The 16,354-nt window shown below is 39.7% G+C and overlaps 1 protein-coding gene across 1 annotated transcript; it reads left to right on the top strand.

The window, feature by feature from the left end:
- The first annotated feature begins 3,933 nt into the window (after positions 1-3,933).
- Positions 3,934-16,021, top strand: socs5b (suppressor of cytokine signaling 5b). Its single transcript, XM_044046527.1, has 2 exons — positions 3,934-4,363; positions 11,603-16,021. Exon 2 carries the CDS (start codon positions 11,622-11,624, stop codon positions 13,311-13,313), a length of 1,692 nt encoding a protein of 563 aa, XP_043902462.1. The 5' UTR covers positions 3,934-4,363; positions 11,603-11,621; the 3' UTR covers positions 13,314-16,021.
- Positions 16,022-16,354: the final 333 nt, after the last annotated feature.

Raw genomic sequence — 16,354 nt, 5'->3', positions numbered from 1 at the left:
AAAGACATTTGCAGGCTGTGCTGTAATGCTGAGATGTAATGGAAACACATGAATGACTTTGTAATACTTCAAAATGATTCATTATATGGGATATATGAGAGGGGGACAGGAAAGTCAACTTGGCTTGTAATCAGAGGGTTGCCAGTTTGAATCCCAACAGGTCAAGGGCTGGTTTACCTCTTAGCAAGGTACCCAATCCCTGTTGCTTCCCACTGGACACTCTAAATGACTAAATGTACTTGTGCCAGTTTCAAGCCTGGATAAATCCGGAAGGGCATCCGGTTCAATGTCTTTTAATTTGACATGTTTCCTGTTGGTGGTTCCATAGAGAATGTTTCTTTAAGGTGTATTATGAACGTGACACACGGTGCTCACTTGAGTGATGTAGTTATACAAATAGCAAACTAATGACAGCACATAGGATGATTGATATTGTATGTTGGCCCTTTCTCCCAATGTCAGCTGGGATTGTCTCCTGCAGCCCATGCAACCCTCATGTGGAGGATAAAAGTGGCATACAATGAATTATAATTAATAAATGGGAGGCCTAAACAATAACCTTAAAGAGTCATGTTTGAAATTAGACAGAATGAGTTAATTCTGCTCTTGGAGCAGTATATACTGTTGCCACAAGATGGCAACCCTGCCTTTGTCTCCAAACGAACAACTTCCAAACAATTCATTGAGATTGAGAGTGCGTTAAGATTCTTTCGATTCATGAATCAAATGTTTTTGCTTGGACCGTTTGGGATTTTATTCCACTATGTGAGAATTGCAACTATTTCAACAAATATTGTAGGATAAATCATTAGTTCTTCAAGTTCTCTTCTACAAAGAGTGACGTTAAACGAGTTGAAGTTACAATAAAGGAGGTATCCACACGTTACAGAAAGAGGAAAACTCTAAATCATTTTGTTTACATAGCTAGCAAAAATAGACAAACATTATCAGCAGCCCTAAAATAATTCAAGAATAGGTTTGATTAAAGAATATGAGATAAGAATTGAAAAGGTGTCACCAAATCAGTTTATTCATACCTTCAGTTTTATTGATTGGACAAATTAATTCATCCATTCGTTTCCTTTTTCATACAATCTGCGAACAGAACAGTGACGCTTTTTATCATTTAAAAATGATTTCAGCATGAAATATTCTAGGTCATCTTTTTAGGAAATAAAACATCGACTACTTAACATTCTACCAAACCACTGTCAGCCCATCTATTTATAGCTATTTATGCTATTTATACAGTGACAGTCCATGCCCGACCACTGTCTCCCAGCTCTTATGATTTGTATTAGGCAATGAAATTCTCTTTTAGTCATCTGCATATGGCGCACAAGACGTCTCACAGCACACATTATAAATAGCTAGTGGTGGAGGATGGGACACTTCTTGTAATTTCAACTGTTTTTTTATTTATAACACAACGGGCGCGATTGTCGTCTAAACTTTTTCTTTCAGATCCAAGTGAGTAAAACCCGGGTGACGCAGCATTTACATGGTAAGAGGTCCACAACTATGTGAACAACACCTGGCTATATTCTTTCCTTTCCTTTCGTGAGCACACATAATATCTTGGAGATGTAAATGCCAACGTTTTCAGACCGCTGGTGATTACCCCTGAACCCCACCTCGCACCATTTCCACTTCCCATTATACCTCGTGTCATGTGCACATGAGTGATGTGCCTCCAGGAGATTACCTCATGTGTGGGTGAAATGACTATGAATGGCCCTTTCAGAATTTTTAATTGTGCTAATATTTACTTTGGTACATATATTCACTGGTGAGGGCTATTTCATGCCACATCTAATTCTATAGCACTTGAGGTTTGAGAGGGTGGATTTGACACTTTATCTCCCATAGGTAAAAGCCCAATTCCAGGAAAGCTTGTATGTACAGTCATCCTGTGTTATGCAAGTGGCCGAGTGCAAAAATAATGTGTGGTGATTTAACTGAACACAAAATGTGGTTGGAAAAATGCATCAAGAAAGAAATTTCTTTTTTTTTAACATGTGGACACTGGACCCTCTTGAGGACACAGCATCTTAATTTAACAAAGGGCTCAGTTTATAAAATCTACACCTGCTTATGTCACAACAACATCTTACAAGTGAATCTCTTTGCCACTTTTTCCTCAGTGTTAGTTTGACAGCTGCTCACTCTCCCGCAACAAAGTCAACAGAAAAAAAAAAGCAGTACAGTTAATTTTAGTTCAGTTGATACCAATACAACAGATCCATACCATTTTTGGCACCCTTCTGTTGGAGTACCAAATGCAGTGGTCTGGCACTGGAGCAAGGTTGGAGAAGGACACAGTGATTGGTCGACAGAGGATCATCACTTTCAGGAAACAACAAAAGGGAATAAAAAAAACCCCAACAACATTAAATATATTGTGTACTAGGACAGAGAAGATTCAGGAAGAAAGAACATGAAATGCCAGATATCCTCCATTGCTGCCGTTTGTTTACAATATAGTTTTCTTTTTCTTTGTTTAATTTATTAGAGGGATAAACTGTGTTGTACGGGTATGATGACAGCTATCACTATCTGGTCTACACACATTGGTAGTTATCATATATTATGCTTCAAATGATGTTTTCATTTTTGTTTTCATTGTGAGGGCTGCTCTAACAGTGTTTAGGTAACCTGTATTATAATTCTTTATGATTATTGTTGTTGTTGTTGTCATTATTATGCAAACCAGTCTGTCATTCGTGATCAGTTTAATTGCCACACCTGACACTTTTTACATTCAATCACAATGTACAATTATGCAAAATGTAAGACTTTTCAAAAAGCCACTGATGATGAATGAGCCTGTTCTGACTCCCACACCTGTTTTGCTGGATCTTGGTGCCACATAGGGACCAGCATTAAAGAAGAAGAACAGAGTTTGAGGTGCATCCATTTAACTCATCTTCTTTCCTCTCCTCCCTGTTTTTACCATTACTTTACACATTACACAATATTACGGTTTTCTGACTATTTATAGGCAACTATGGGGTTACCTGGTTCTGATTTATAAAGGGAAACTGGCATGGTTTTACAAATCAGAATATTTATGTGCTAAGCGCTTTATCTGTTTCGTATGTACACCAACTTTTCAGGTGAGTCCTGAACACGGATTTATAAATGAGGCCCCTGGTATTAACATCCGTCCTGAACCAGAACATCCTGTAAACACAAAGTCTGATAAAGATGTATCCGCTATTTATATGTTGCATGTGTTAGTGTGCGGGAGTGACAAAGCTCTACTCACCCTGCTGTAACGTGACATTTTATTGAGGAAAAAGATACCATGATAAGATCAGTGTTAATACTGCTGTGTGGCTACAAAAAATTGACATACGAGTGCTGATTAATGTAAAAATACATGGTCAGGAATGTGAGCACATGCATATGTAAACCACCTAAGAATGTGTTTTTTTGTGACTGGACCTGAGGACACATTGAGGACAGCCACATCAGGTGCATTCATTCCTGTGTTAGTGCTGTCCATGAAAGATTGGGTCACAGAGAACAGATGTTATTATCAGTTACTTTGTGCTTTATTGATGCAAGTTATTGCATCTCAATATTGAAATGAATACAAACCAGTTGACAAAGGCCTTGGGCTTTTCAGATTCCCAGACCAGCTGCTCACTTTAGGTAACTAAAACAGAAAGAATATTTAATTATGACTTGAAAGTAAATTGTTAAAATTAAGCTTGTGATTGTGTAAGGCCATAACACACAGAGCCAAAGCTGGCCCTCTAACCTGGATGACATCAGTGAGCGAGAGATGCGGCCTGCTTTGGGACTCCTTCAGGCAGCATCACTGCACCTACCCACGTTACCATGTAGCTGCCAGCGGACTGTCTTAGCCTCTTCCGTCAGCTCATTGGAGACACAGAACGCCCATCACGGGGAGCCAGCATCGGGACATTCCCCATCCGCATGTTCCGTCGGAAGTCGGCGCCCTTTACCTCTCGTCCATTGGACTACTCCGCTGTCAGTCGGGCTAAGTCACGCTGAAAAGCGTCCGCCTCCCCGGCTCTCTGTCTGCTGAGAACGCCGTCATACTGGCTGCTAGAGGCAGCAGCGACCACAGCTGAAGCGAAGACCCCCACCATGACGAACGGGCTATCTTGGTGGTTCAGGATTGATTGAACTTTAATATATATATATATATTTTAAGTAATATTTAACGTATAGATGCTGTCATATTCGGGATGATGCCTCCAGTTCGTCGCATACGTTTAGTGCTTTCATCCGACACCGTGGTCCGCAGAGGGGATATGTGTCTGACTTCTCTTAATAGCCATTTTTTGCAGACAAAGAGAGCTGTTGAGTAGGGCTTTCAGAAGGCACACGGGTAAGATATGAATTCTGGAAACAAACCATGGCTTGTATAACATTTCACATGTGTCTACGTAGCATTTTTAAAGCAACAAATCACCACTTGGTTTGATTTTTAGAATTTATGTGTCGATTTTTCACAAGCTAACACGCAACACCACTAGCTGACTGGCTAGCCAAGGCTAACTACAGCACCAGAAACCCCTATTCTCGTGAATGCTAACCGTTAGCATTTTTGACAGCTCACAAACCCGAACCGCAATTTAGTCGTGTATTTTGTGACCGGGAACAAAGTAGATTTAGTATTTTGTACACATTGTTGAAGCCACTCACTTAAAATTGTTTAGTAGGAGCATGACTAATGTTGTCTTCTTGGCTTAAGATACATGTAGCGGTGTGTTGGGTCTGGCTGTGGATGGTTAACACATTAGCATGTAAGCTAAGTTGGCTGGGTCCAGGGAAAAGTGGGGCCTCCAGAAAGGTAACGGCCTTTTATTCGTTTCTGTAAACCAGCGATATGTTCGGTTCTTGTGTATTCGTTGATATAGCTGTAATTGTGCCTGGTGGTGTTAATAAACCACACAGTCCACGTTTATCTGATTTGTATCCTGTTCAAGTTAAGGCTGATTTATTGCTGTTAGAATAAGTTATGGTACTTGTCATGAATTATAAACAGTGTTTGTTTCAGGACGCTTTTCCACATAATTGGACTTGATCGATCCCATCTCTCTTTTTTTTGTGGATGTATTCTAAGTTAAAGGCTACAGTGTGTAGGATTTAGCAACATCTGTGGCTGAATTTGCAGGTTTCAGCTGATTACTTCTCAATATGTCCTTCCCTCCCAAGCATGTAGATGAGTTTGTGGTAGCCTTAAGTTTTAATTTAAATTTAAATTTAGAAGATTTTTAGTTTGTCTGTTAAAAACATGGCATTCTCTGTAGGTGCAGAAGGTTAACTTCTGATGTATTTAAAACAGCAATCCATACATTACACTTCTAAACAAAGAATAAATCACTGCATTTATTTTTTAGTGAATTTTGTGTATAGGGAATAGTTCCCTTAAATGGTGTCAATGATTTGCATTTAAATAATAGTTTTTTTTGTGTGTTTGTATGAGGGTTATCATGCCATCAGAGTGCACCACTGATTCTGTGAACCTGCCTGGGATTTGTCAAATTGACAAGAAGTGTGTCACTTGCAACTTCTGCAAAATTGCAAGCCAGCTTGTTAACTTCCGGTCAGTTGTCGCCAAGAGGAATCTTTTTAATACTCTTTAAAAATGCAGTGCACATCCTGCACTCAATTTTGTGATTTGTCACTAAATATTTTCAACATTTCTGCATCTTTAGCTGACGGCTTAACGGAAATGACCGTGCATATGATCAATGGCTTTGTAAGAGAAATGACTGCCAGCAGTTACAGAGGAACAAACTGATTTTAACCAGTTCACACAAAGCTCACCTAATGAAATGTACGCCTCCTTAAGTAGATATATTTACAATATGTTTGTCAATTTTTCTAGCAGTAAGACTGCAGGAAATGCACCGGTACAATTGATAAGTGCTCTATGGATTGCTACCTCCATTTGCAACTTCAAATCTTGTGACTTTGGGGTTTGAACTCCATTGTTCAAATTAAACTTAGTGACACAATCTTACCTGTATCCCTTTGAGCTAAAAATGCTGATTTTCTTGGTGTACTTTGGTGTGGGACAGTGAGGGGTATGCAGACTTCTAGCTTGAAAAGTCTGTTTTGCAGTGAGATAATGCACAAGACATATTTTAATACACGGGAGGTGTAGATTTTATTAGGTGAGCCTTTTAAGAGGGTAACATCAGTTTTTCCTTCTGTCTGTCCCTGCTGCCTGCCATGTTATCAGTGAGCGCAAATGTCCAGGTCCCATGCTGGTTCACAGACAGAGCAGAGTGCCTGGTGAAGTTGGTGTTGATAATGTGTTGATATTTCACACTACCTGACTTGTCCCTTTCAAGAGGTAATGAATGATCTGCCTCTGTATTGTGGAGGTCAAAACTGGATAGCTTGCTATATCATTGTTTAAGTGATATTTAGATTGAAATGACAGCAAGAGTCAATGTGTCGAATCAGTCCTTTGCAGAGCCTGTATGGCTCTATGGCCTCACACTTATCTGTAAGAATGCAAGATGCTACAGATATTTTATTAACTCTGGTTGGATCTGAGCAGAGAAAAAGCGCCCTCCCTTAATCTTGTCTTTTCTCCAGCCTTCTCTTAGATCAGTGTGATCCCAGGAGAATGGGTGTGTTAAGCTGCCAGAGAGCAGAAGTAGCCTAGTTCTGTTTCAGGGTGACTTAAAATGGTTGTAAACTGGATTGCACTGTTGATGTGGCCATGACTATCAGTGGCAATTGTCCCTGAGAATTATATAGGGGTGCTATGCTAAGGTTAACACATACATTTCAATTTCCTGGTTGTAAAGTTGTCACTTTTTTTTATAAAGTGCTTTGTTGCAAAATGTTGTGCAGGTTATAAGTTGGTCAGCATCACAATCTTTGCATTACATAAATGCACTGAGAAATGCACAAGCCAGATAAGCTAACCAACATTTTGACAGATTCATATTATTTTCTTGATTCAACTCCCAGCATTCTGTCGTTCTGGCTTTGCTTATCAGGATAAACTTCTAAATTCAACTCAATACATTTTTGTTGAATTGTGGTGGCATTTTGCTAAATTATTTCCATGTTTGTAATCGTACATGTTTTAATCGGTAACAATTAACACAGTTTGTGGTCCTTCTAGCAAAATATCTTGATTATTTTCAAGATATTAGATCTTGAAAAGATCTATTATGATCCATTAGCAAGCTGAGGGGTGAAAAATGCCAACCTGGATGGAAAATCTAACCTCTCAAGATGAAACTGATATAATGCTGACCTTGCTATACAGTTCATAAGGGGGAAGAAGCAGGGTGTGAATGTGTAGTTTTAGTACAGATGTTTGGGTCTTTATGCTGTTTGTACAATTACAGATTTAAGATAAATACTGACAAATGTATGCTGTGGTTGGCACTTGGCAAGACTTTATGCGGCAACTAAATTTGAATTTATTGCAGTGTATCTTGGCAATATTATATCCATATACAGGAAGTTGGTTCCATCTCAATAGAGTTCTGAAGTATAGTGGATTGCATCATAAATTGTAGAAACATTTTCTGAATAAATCATCAGTTGGTCAGTGGGCTTCGGTGCTTCAGCTTCAGACTGAATCATTAAAGCATTCTACATAAGTTTGCTAGGATTTTGAATGTTTGATCACTGCTAAGAACAAGGCTTCAAAAAACAATTGGATTGTGTTTTTATTTTATTTTTACATCATCCTGTCAGGTATGTCAAATATTTGGCCCAGAAGATAGTAAAACATTTCCACCACTGCATAAAGGCAGTAACAATAAATGTGTGAACACAGTCCACAATACAAAATATTCAGTGTATTACAATGTAACGCCAAGAAGTGCAGCAAATTGCCTAATTGGGCAATCTGGGACATGCCCAGTGTTTTTAATTGTCCCTTTAAAGTCCATTATCAAAATGGTTGGCAATGATCTTACTTATTGACTTATCAATTAATCAATTGTTGCACATCAAGGTTAAAAAAGTAAAACAAGCTGTACTTGGCTTGCTCTATGGTAGAACAACTTAAGTTTCATTGTAATGATGCTTCCTATAATGCAAATAATTACTGTTGGAGCCTTTACTCATGGCTAAGTGCCAGTGGTTTTCCATTCAACAGAATTAGCACAATAGCAGACATATTGCTTTCCTCTATGACGTGTTGCAGGTTTGAGTTCATCTAACACAGGGTCTGCTCTTTTGAACTGCAGTGTATTGTCCCATCCTCTGATTTTGAATTAAAGTATTTCATTGCTCCATGAGAAATAATAGATTTCTTGAATATATTCTGATTGGGATGTATTTGCATTGCACAATGATTCACATTTCACACTGTTAATGTATTCACATCTTTTTATTTATATAAACAGAAGTGTGTGTGTGGTGTTGGGAAATCATAAACCTCAAATTAATATTGTTTCTTTTTAATATTTAAGATAAACAATTGTGTCAAGAATATGTTCCTTTTCAGAAAGTTCTTTTGATAATTGAATTATATGGGCAAATATATCTTAAGGTCCTTGGCAAGTTTATTCATGATGATCTACAAGTATTAGTATTATTGTGCACTAATTAGCAACAGTAATGCTAACACTCAAACATGCCATTAATTTAAAAGCAAATGTGAGTAAATTACCAGTCTTATTAAATGGCTAACACATGTGCTGCATGTACTTTGGATGTTTGGTAATATCAGCAAGAGATATTTTATTTTAAAAAAAAGTTAATGGTTAGGTTTAGTTACCTGGTCATGCATGGAAGTCAGTCATGTAATGTTCCATCTTTAGCCAGTGGCTTTAGGAGTGGAAGTGCAAAATAAAGACAATGGCAACAGAATTGTAACCTTCCCTTACCGGAACCTGACAGTCTATTATATCAGAATCCAGCCTGGGCCAGATGCACTGTGTTAATGTAATGTAATGTATTTTATGTTACCACGGTAACAGTTTGTCTGTTTACCCTGATTACACCTGGGGGCATTCTGTAAGTAAATCACCATCAATTAGCCAGTAGCCATTATATAGGCAGGTACTTTTAGCATACCTTAGTCAAATGTCCACAGCCTATTGGAAGGCATTGAACATTTTGAACATATTTTCAACATTTTGAACATATTTTCAACATTTTTGGGCACAACCTGAGGCCTGGATCATGTATCCACCATGAAGTGGCTGGATTTTGTGTATTTTTGTTTTGACACTATGGCTTAAGATAAGAGGAAGATGACTGAAAGATAACACATTATCTAAGGCCACGAAAACGAAATGAAACATAAACAGTCTTTTTCTTTATCATTTTGAACAAGTCTCCTGTAAAGACTCTCTGCACGAACCCCCCCAAAACAACTCAAAACGCTAGAGTACATATGGCAGGCCTGTGAGTAGTGTTGTAACGACATACCAAAAACGTAGAAGACGTTATACACATTGTAATGTGTTTAACGTTTTCTCCATTATTGCAGGAATGGAGACCGATTAACCAAGCCAGAAGGAAGGGCAATAGAAGGAAAATAAAAGTTATTACACGGTTTCTAACTTGGTGACTTCGTTCCTATATTTAGCAACTTCACACACGCCCAGTGACTTTTTGTCAAAAAGGTAATGAGCTACAAATCGAGCGACTTTCTGGCATAACCCTAAATACTTTCTGAGATGAAAATCGCCAGTTCTGCTGCACAAGTGAGCTTCATTTAGCTCTTCTTACTGTGGGCAGAGAGTTGGTCTGACTATACACCGAGAGGGAGAGAGTGAAGCACTAGACAAGACACAGACAAGAACAAGCTGCGGATGTGAGGTGCAGCTGATGATCAGTTTCTGTTCATCTTCAACACTTTTTCTGTTTTTCACTCCCATGTCTGAACTTGGATGTGTTCTCGCAATGTCTAGTGTCTTTTCAGACTTGGTTGAGTTACTTTCCACTGACAGTAGTTGGCAACACTGCCAAACAATCTCCAAAAGAGTATAGAGATTAGAGAGTATGATGACGATGACAACAACAGCAAAGATGGGGACTGTAAATATCAGCTCAAGACAGAGGTGGTACTATGACATCATCGTTTTCCCAAAGTTGCGTATTCGTTGTCTACATGAAAATAGGACAGAGCTTGAGATTTTCCTACTGTGGGACCTGTTTTCAAAAAAGCTGTTTCTGGTCTCCCGAAATGCAGTTTCCGTGTGGTTGAAATGCCAACATCATAAAAAAAAACAAAAAAAACCTGCATATTCACCTACACTCATTTCTTTGTGAACAGGCCATAAGTGTATAGTGATGGATCACAACATAGTTATGTCATATTCAGTGATATAACTTGGTTTTAAAAATAAATAATTTTTTCATCGCTAGAGAGATATTGTTGTCATTTGTGAGTATAAATCCTGTTGTATGTGGGATATCTATGCCCATGTCTGGAGAGAGGGCCTTAGAACTGCCCTCAGCAAATCATCTCAATCAGTCATGTGGTGAAGACTGGTCTGGTTTCCTGTGCAACAACACATGCCTGGTCTGTTGCAGATGACTGTACAAATCCATAATGTCTTTATCAATATTAGGAGGTGAAGTCTGTGTGAAGGTTAACATGAAGCCAGGTAGCTGAAAGCAGTTTGTAGCTCATGAGCATATTATATATATGTATATATATATATATATGTGTATATATATATATATATATGTTATATATATATGTGTGTGTGTGTGTGTGTGTGTGTATATATATATATACACACACATACATATGTATGTATATATGTGTGTGTGTGTGTATATATATATATATATATATATGTATGTATATATATGTATATATATATATATATATGTGTGTGTGTGTGTGTGTGTGTGTGTGTATATATATGTGTATATATATATATATATATATATATGTATATATATATATATATATATATATATGTATATGTATATTCATAGTTTAAATTTAAAATTTTGTCAAACAGCGTAATTAGTGTGGAATGAAGAACTAAAAACACTTTGGTTTTGGATACTTATATTTCCTGGCTAAGTTTTCAGGTATCTGGCAACACCAAAATGTATACCCCAATTTATTCACAAGAAATTGTCTGAAACAAGGAGGGGTAAATGGTGCATTATGCAATGCTTTGTGTATGACCGACCACATACCTGTGGCAACTTTGCTTGAAATACAAACACATTTTGGTGGTACTACTTCCAGATCCCTGTCAAATTCTAGCAGAGTGATAAATCAGTGGCATACATGAGTGTGTGTGTTTGCATGTACTCTGTCTGCTGCTGTTAGAGAGAGATTTTGGTCAGGTCTAGACTGGCTCTGTAATACAGTACATACCAGCAGATCAGCTGTGAGCAGATCCAGGGTTCATTTATAGCTGTGGCCTTGTGTTCTTGCATGTCTGCCTGGCAACTTCTAAGTCTGCTGCTCCAACTGCTCAAGCTTTCCCACCTCTCAGACACTTTGGCCCCGTTATACTCACACCATGTCTAATTACTATATACACAGTAGTCTGGAGAATTCAAATGTAGGACCATTTTATATAGCTTCTACCGTAGTGCTAAATGTCTTAGTGTGAAATGATTTTTCCACCCATGACTTAGTTTTGTCTCTTCTGCCGTCCAGGTCCCAGGGACTCCTTTTGATGAAGAAAGTGGGCAACATGTGGAGCAACCTGAAGAGCAAATGCCAGACACTGTTTCACAACAACAGCTCAGGACTCAGTGAAAGCAGGGTTGAGGCAGATGCTGTCCACTGTGTGGTGGATCTTGGCCAAGGAGGCAGCTCAGGTGATGCACATGCATCAGAAGCCTCCACCCCCTCAAGGAGCTTTTTACCGGTGCCAATGGTAACGGCAGGACGTCGCCATCACAACTGCGTGTCGGACATCCCTCAGATAGTAGAGATCAGTATTGATAAGGACACTGAGGATGTACAAGGAGGGTCAGGGGGTGTACCCCTGGCCCGTAGAGACTCCTATTCCCGTCATGCTCCATGGGGGGGCAAGAAAAAACACTCATGTTCCACCAAAACCCAGAGCTCTCTGGAGGGAGATAGGCGATCTGGACGTTTACGGGGGAGTGGAAACCGTAGGGACAGGCGTTATGGAGTCGGCTCCTTCCAGGAAATGAATGACTCAGTATCTGGAGGACGCAGTCTCAATGCACGTTCTTTGCGCCAACGGCTGAGTGATACAGTAGGACTGTGCTTACCCCTTCCTACTCGTAGACGCTCCCGTTCAGTTAAGAACCCTGTTACCTCCAAACGTAAAATTCACCTTACAGAGCTCATGCTGGAGACCTGCCCCTTCCCACCAGGGTCAGACCTGGCTCACAAGTGGCACTTGATCAAGCAACATACAGCACCTGTCAGCCCGCATTCCTCCACTGCCCTGCTCGATGCCTTTGACCCAGCCCAGACATCTCCTGAGGATGAAGAGGAACGTCTGCGTGAGCGCCGCAGACTTAGCATCGAGGAAGGTGTGGACCCACCACCTAATGCACAGATCCACACCCTGGAGGCCTCAGTGCCGGGTTCCTCTCTCTACAAACTGGGACCAAAGTTGGCTCCTGGCATCGGAGAGACCTCTGGGGATGGTCGGGCCTTAGGATCTGGCACCTCTGCGGGTGCTGGATCCTCAGGGGCCTGTGGGCAGGTGCTGGGGGCGTCGGCCTCTGCCCAGGACTGTGATTCTGAGGAGGATTCGACCACCCTCTGTCTGCAGGCCAGAAGGCCCAAGCAGAGGCACGCTTCAGGAGACGGTCACCTCAGCCGGCAGCAACCTGGGCCCTGGAAGGTTCATACTCAAATAGACTATATCCACTGTCTGGTGCCGGACCTATTGCAGATCACAGCACTGCCCTGTTACTGGGGCGTGATGGACCGCTATGAAGCAGAGGCTCTTCTCGATGGACGGCCAGAAGGCACCTTCTTGCTGCGTGATTCAGCTCAGGAGGACTACCTCTTCTCCGTTAGCTTCCGTCGTTACAACCGCTCATTGCACGCCCGCATAGAGCAATGGAACCACAACTTCAGCTTTGATGCTCATGACCCTTGTGTATTCCACTCTTCCACCGTTACAGGACTGCTGGAGCACTACAAGGATCCCAGCGCCTGCATGTTTTTTGAACCCCTGCTTACAGCACCTCTCCATCGAACCTTCCCCTTTGGTCTGCAGCACTTGGCACGAGCTGCCATCTGCCGCTGGACCACATATGATGGTATAGGCTCTTTGCCGCTGCCCCCTGCCTTGCAGGACTTCCTCAAAGAGTATCACTATAAACAGAAAGTACGAGTACGTTGGCTGGAGAGGGAACCACCAGTCAAGGTCAAGTAGGGTGGGCTTCTCCATTGCCTGTACACACACTGCACGAGGATCACAGTACATGAACTTGAAATTCCTCATTAGTTAATTAGAGGCTTTACTGACATGGCTCTTTTTTTCTGGTGAGGGATGGAGTTTAAATGTAACAAGCTATACAAGATTCATTTTAATCTTTGTTTTAGTTAGTACTTACATCACAGAAAATACATATAATTATATTCAGTATAATGCTGTCTGGCAAACACACATGTTTTTGTGTTGAACAGGTTGTTTTGATAGGAAGGAAAGGCACAAATATCAGTGCTTTTTGTCTTTTCCCTCCTGCTTGTGCTAAATGTCTGCCTGATCCCACATCACCCTGTAGACCTGCCTGCATGCCTCCCATGTTCATCCCAAATTGCTATATAGGCCCACATAGGTATGTTGTACAGTTCACTTTGTGCTTTCTTTATTTTTTTAATTCCTTTAGCTTGTCAAAGCACTTAGTGGAACATCTTTCCAACTGGGCTTTAAGGTGTGGGGTTTGAGAGGGCATCTGGAGGTGCTTGTGGTTTATTACAGTCAAAGCTTTCCCATGGATAAAGCTGTACAAGGCACATTCTTTGCCATTTCTTTGCATGTGTGATTATCAACTAAGCCAGACACGGGGACTGATTTTAGGGGGTCCATACAGTCAGGACAGCACATCAGGGAAATTAAGTGATTTCCAAGGATAAGAGTTTAAGTTCTTTGAAACACTGGTTCCTTCTTAAGCAGTAATGAATAATAATAAATAGTCCATGTCCTCTTTTGTGAACATGCTCAAGTCCCCACCCCCCACTGTGCAGAACTTCTTTTGAAACAAAAAATAAAGTCAGAGGAACCAGACTGTTAGTTATTCAACTCTGCATGGTGTTGTGCAGATGTGCACCTAGTTTATTTCTTCCTATCTGAAGCTCCTAGGTTAACAATTGAGCAGTCTGGTGTCTTCATGCAGTTGTGCTAAGGTTTTATTGGTTTTCATTTTGAACACATTTCCGTTAATCAGCACTTCACAGTAGCACTCGATTTCATAGAAAGATCTGTGTCCAAGTTGCTTATTACTATTTTATGAGCAGAGAATGATTGTCATGCCAAGTGGTGGTTGAAGACAATCAATGGACATTTTAAGCATTTTTTCTGTTTGGAAAAGTGAGGTTTCATTGACTGGGGGCTCTCACATAGAAGTTACCATATAGTAAAACATCATAAATGGGTAGGATGGATAACGTAAGATGACATTGAACAAAAATTCTCAATGTCAGATTTATTTAAGTTCTCCTGAATTTATGTTAAGTTCAAAAAAATAATGTTAAATGTGTTTATTTGGAGAGAAAGCAACGCGTCTTGTCATCAACAGGAAAGTTGTCGTGTGGGCTTGGGACTTGATTCTCCCACTTTTTAAATTATTACACTGAGGTCTCGACCCCAGCAAATCCCCTCACTGCCTAATTCATTTAGAGTCTTAGCTTTCAAACAGTGTGGGCTGCACTCACTTTTTTTAAAGGTCAGCATACACTTGAGAGTTTTAGTTGAGTCATTTAACAGATTTTTAGTTATTTGTGTTGGAACATAGACACTACCGGTCATTTCCGTTGTGTTTTAAGCATTGAACAGAAAGGCGTGCCTTTTTAGAGAACCGTGTCTCTTGTTACACAACCAGTTTGAAGTCCAGACATAGCTGAGGTGCATTCAGATGCTGAAGAAAAGAATAAGGTGCAGGAGGTTGTTCACAAGTCTTGGACAAAAACTGTAGCAGTGCTTTGACGTGGCAGGTTATGGAAATAAGATTTACATTAGTTAGTTCTCACGAATACATGCATACGCCATTAGTGGGTCTGGTGCGAACCCCACTGTCATTTATTTCAGTGCGTGGTATTTGTTTGGCTGCCACATGTGTAGGTTCTTTCCTGCAACTTGCCAAACATTTCCAAATGAAAGAACACGAAGGTTAAGTCTCAACTGTGACCGTTTTGATCAGAATAATCCATCTCCTGATGACTGAGCCCGAGTTATCCTTCAGCAGCAGTGTTGGGAACAGTAAGAAGAGACTCTTTACATATTAATAGAACCTTTTTTAAAAAATACAATTACAAAGTTTGAAGATTAAAACCCTGCTCCTAATGTGTAAAAAAAACAAAAAAATATATATTTAAATGTGAAACATGCATGAGCTCATGATTCCTGGAAAGGTTAATCTGGACTTGAAGTTATTTTTTGTCTAGTCTATCAGCCTGCACATACTGAACATTCTCATCAGTGAGAATGAATCAACAAATGTCAGTGCGTTTTCTTACCCGCGAGTATCTGAGACTGTGACCAAAGCTCTTGCACACAGCTATGTATTAACTACTGGGCTAATGCTTATTGCCGTAGTAAAATCATGTTTAAAGTTAAACAGATTATCTTTCATCTATACAAACAAATGAAATGGAATATATTCTGTCAGATTTAAACTGCTTGTCTATGCTGCAAAATACTTGGTACAGTGGGAGTACCTGGACATGTCGGACTCACAACTAGTTAATAATCATCCCTGAAGTCTGAATATTTTTCATATTTCACTACCCAATCCTTACTGCATTGTAAGACTGACACATTTTCCATGACCCTGCGCTTTGTCACCAAGTTTAAGTTAGACATCTTAAATCGCCCACGTGTTGAAAATAAAATATTTCCATTTTTTGTATGTATGTGTGTATATATATATATATATATATGTATATGTGTGTATATACATATATTATACATGTATGTATGTATGTATGTATATATATATATACACACACACACACATACTGTATGTATGTATGTATATATATATATATACATACATATATATATATATACACATATATATATATATATATGGAAATATATTATTCACTCAAGCATTCAGGCCCTCAATTCACTATTTTGTCAAAGCATGTTTGGAAGCACCGGGTAAGTCTGTCTTGCCGAGTAAGTCGGGTCAATTTTTATTTATATAGCCTAATGCCACAAACACAGTTTGCCTCAAAGGGCTTTACAGTCTT

The sequence above is a fragment of the Solea senegalensis genome, linkage group LG15 (genome assembly GCF_019176455.1).
Source record: "Solea senegalensis isolate Sse05_10M linkage group LG15, IFAPA_SoseM_1, whole genome shotgun sequence".
In the NCBI taxonomy this organism is placed as follows: domain Eukaryota; kingdom Metazoa; phylum Chordata; class Actinopteri; order Pleuronectiformes; family Soleidae; genus Solea; species Solea senegalensis.
The sequence above is the reverse complement of the archived record's forward strand: the minus strand, read 5'-3'. Positions and strand labels throughout refer to the sequence as shown.

Coding starts and splice junctions, on each gene's coding strand:
- socs5b (XM_044046527.1), top strand. CDS start 11,622: ATGAAGAAAGTGGGCAACATGTGGAGCAACCTGAAGAGCAAATGCCAG.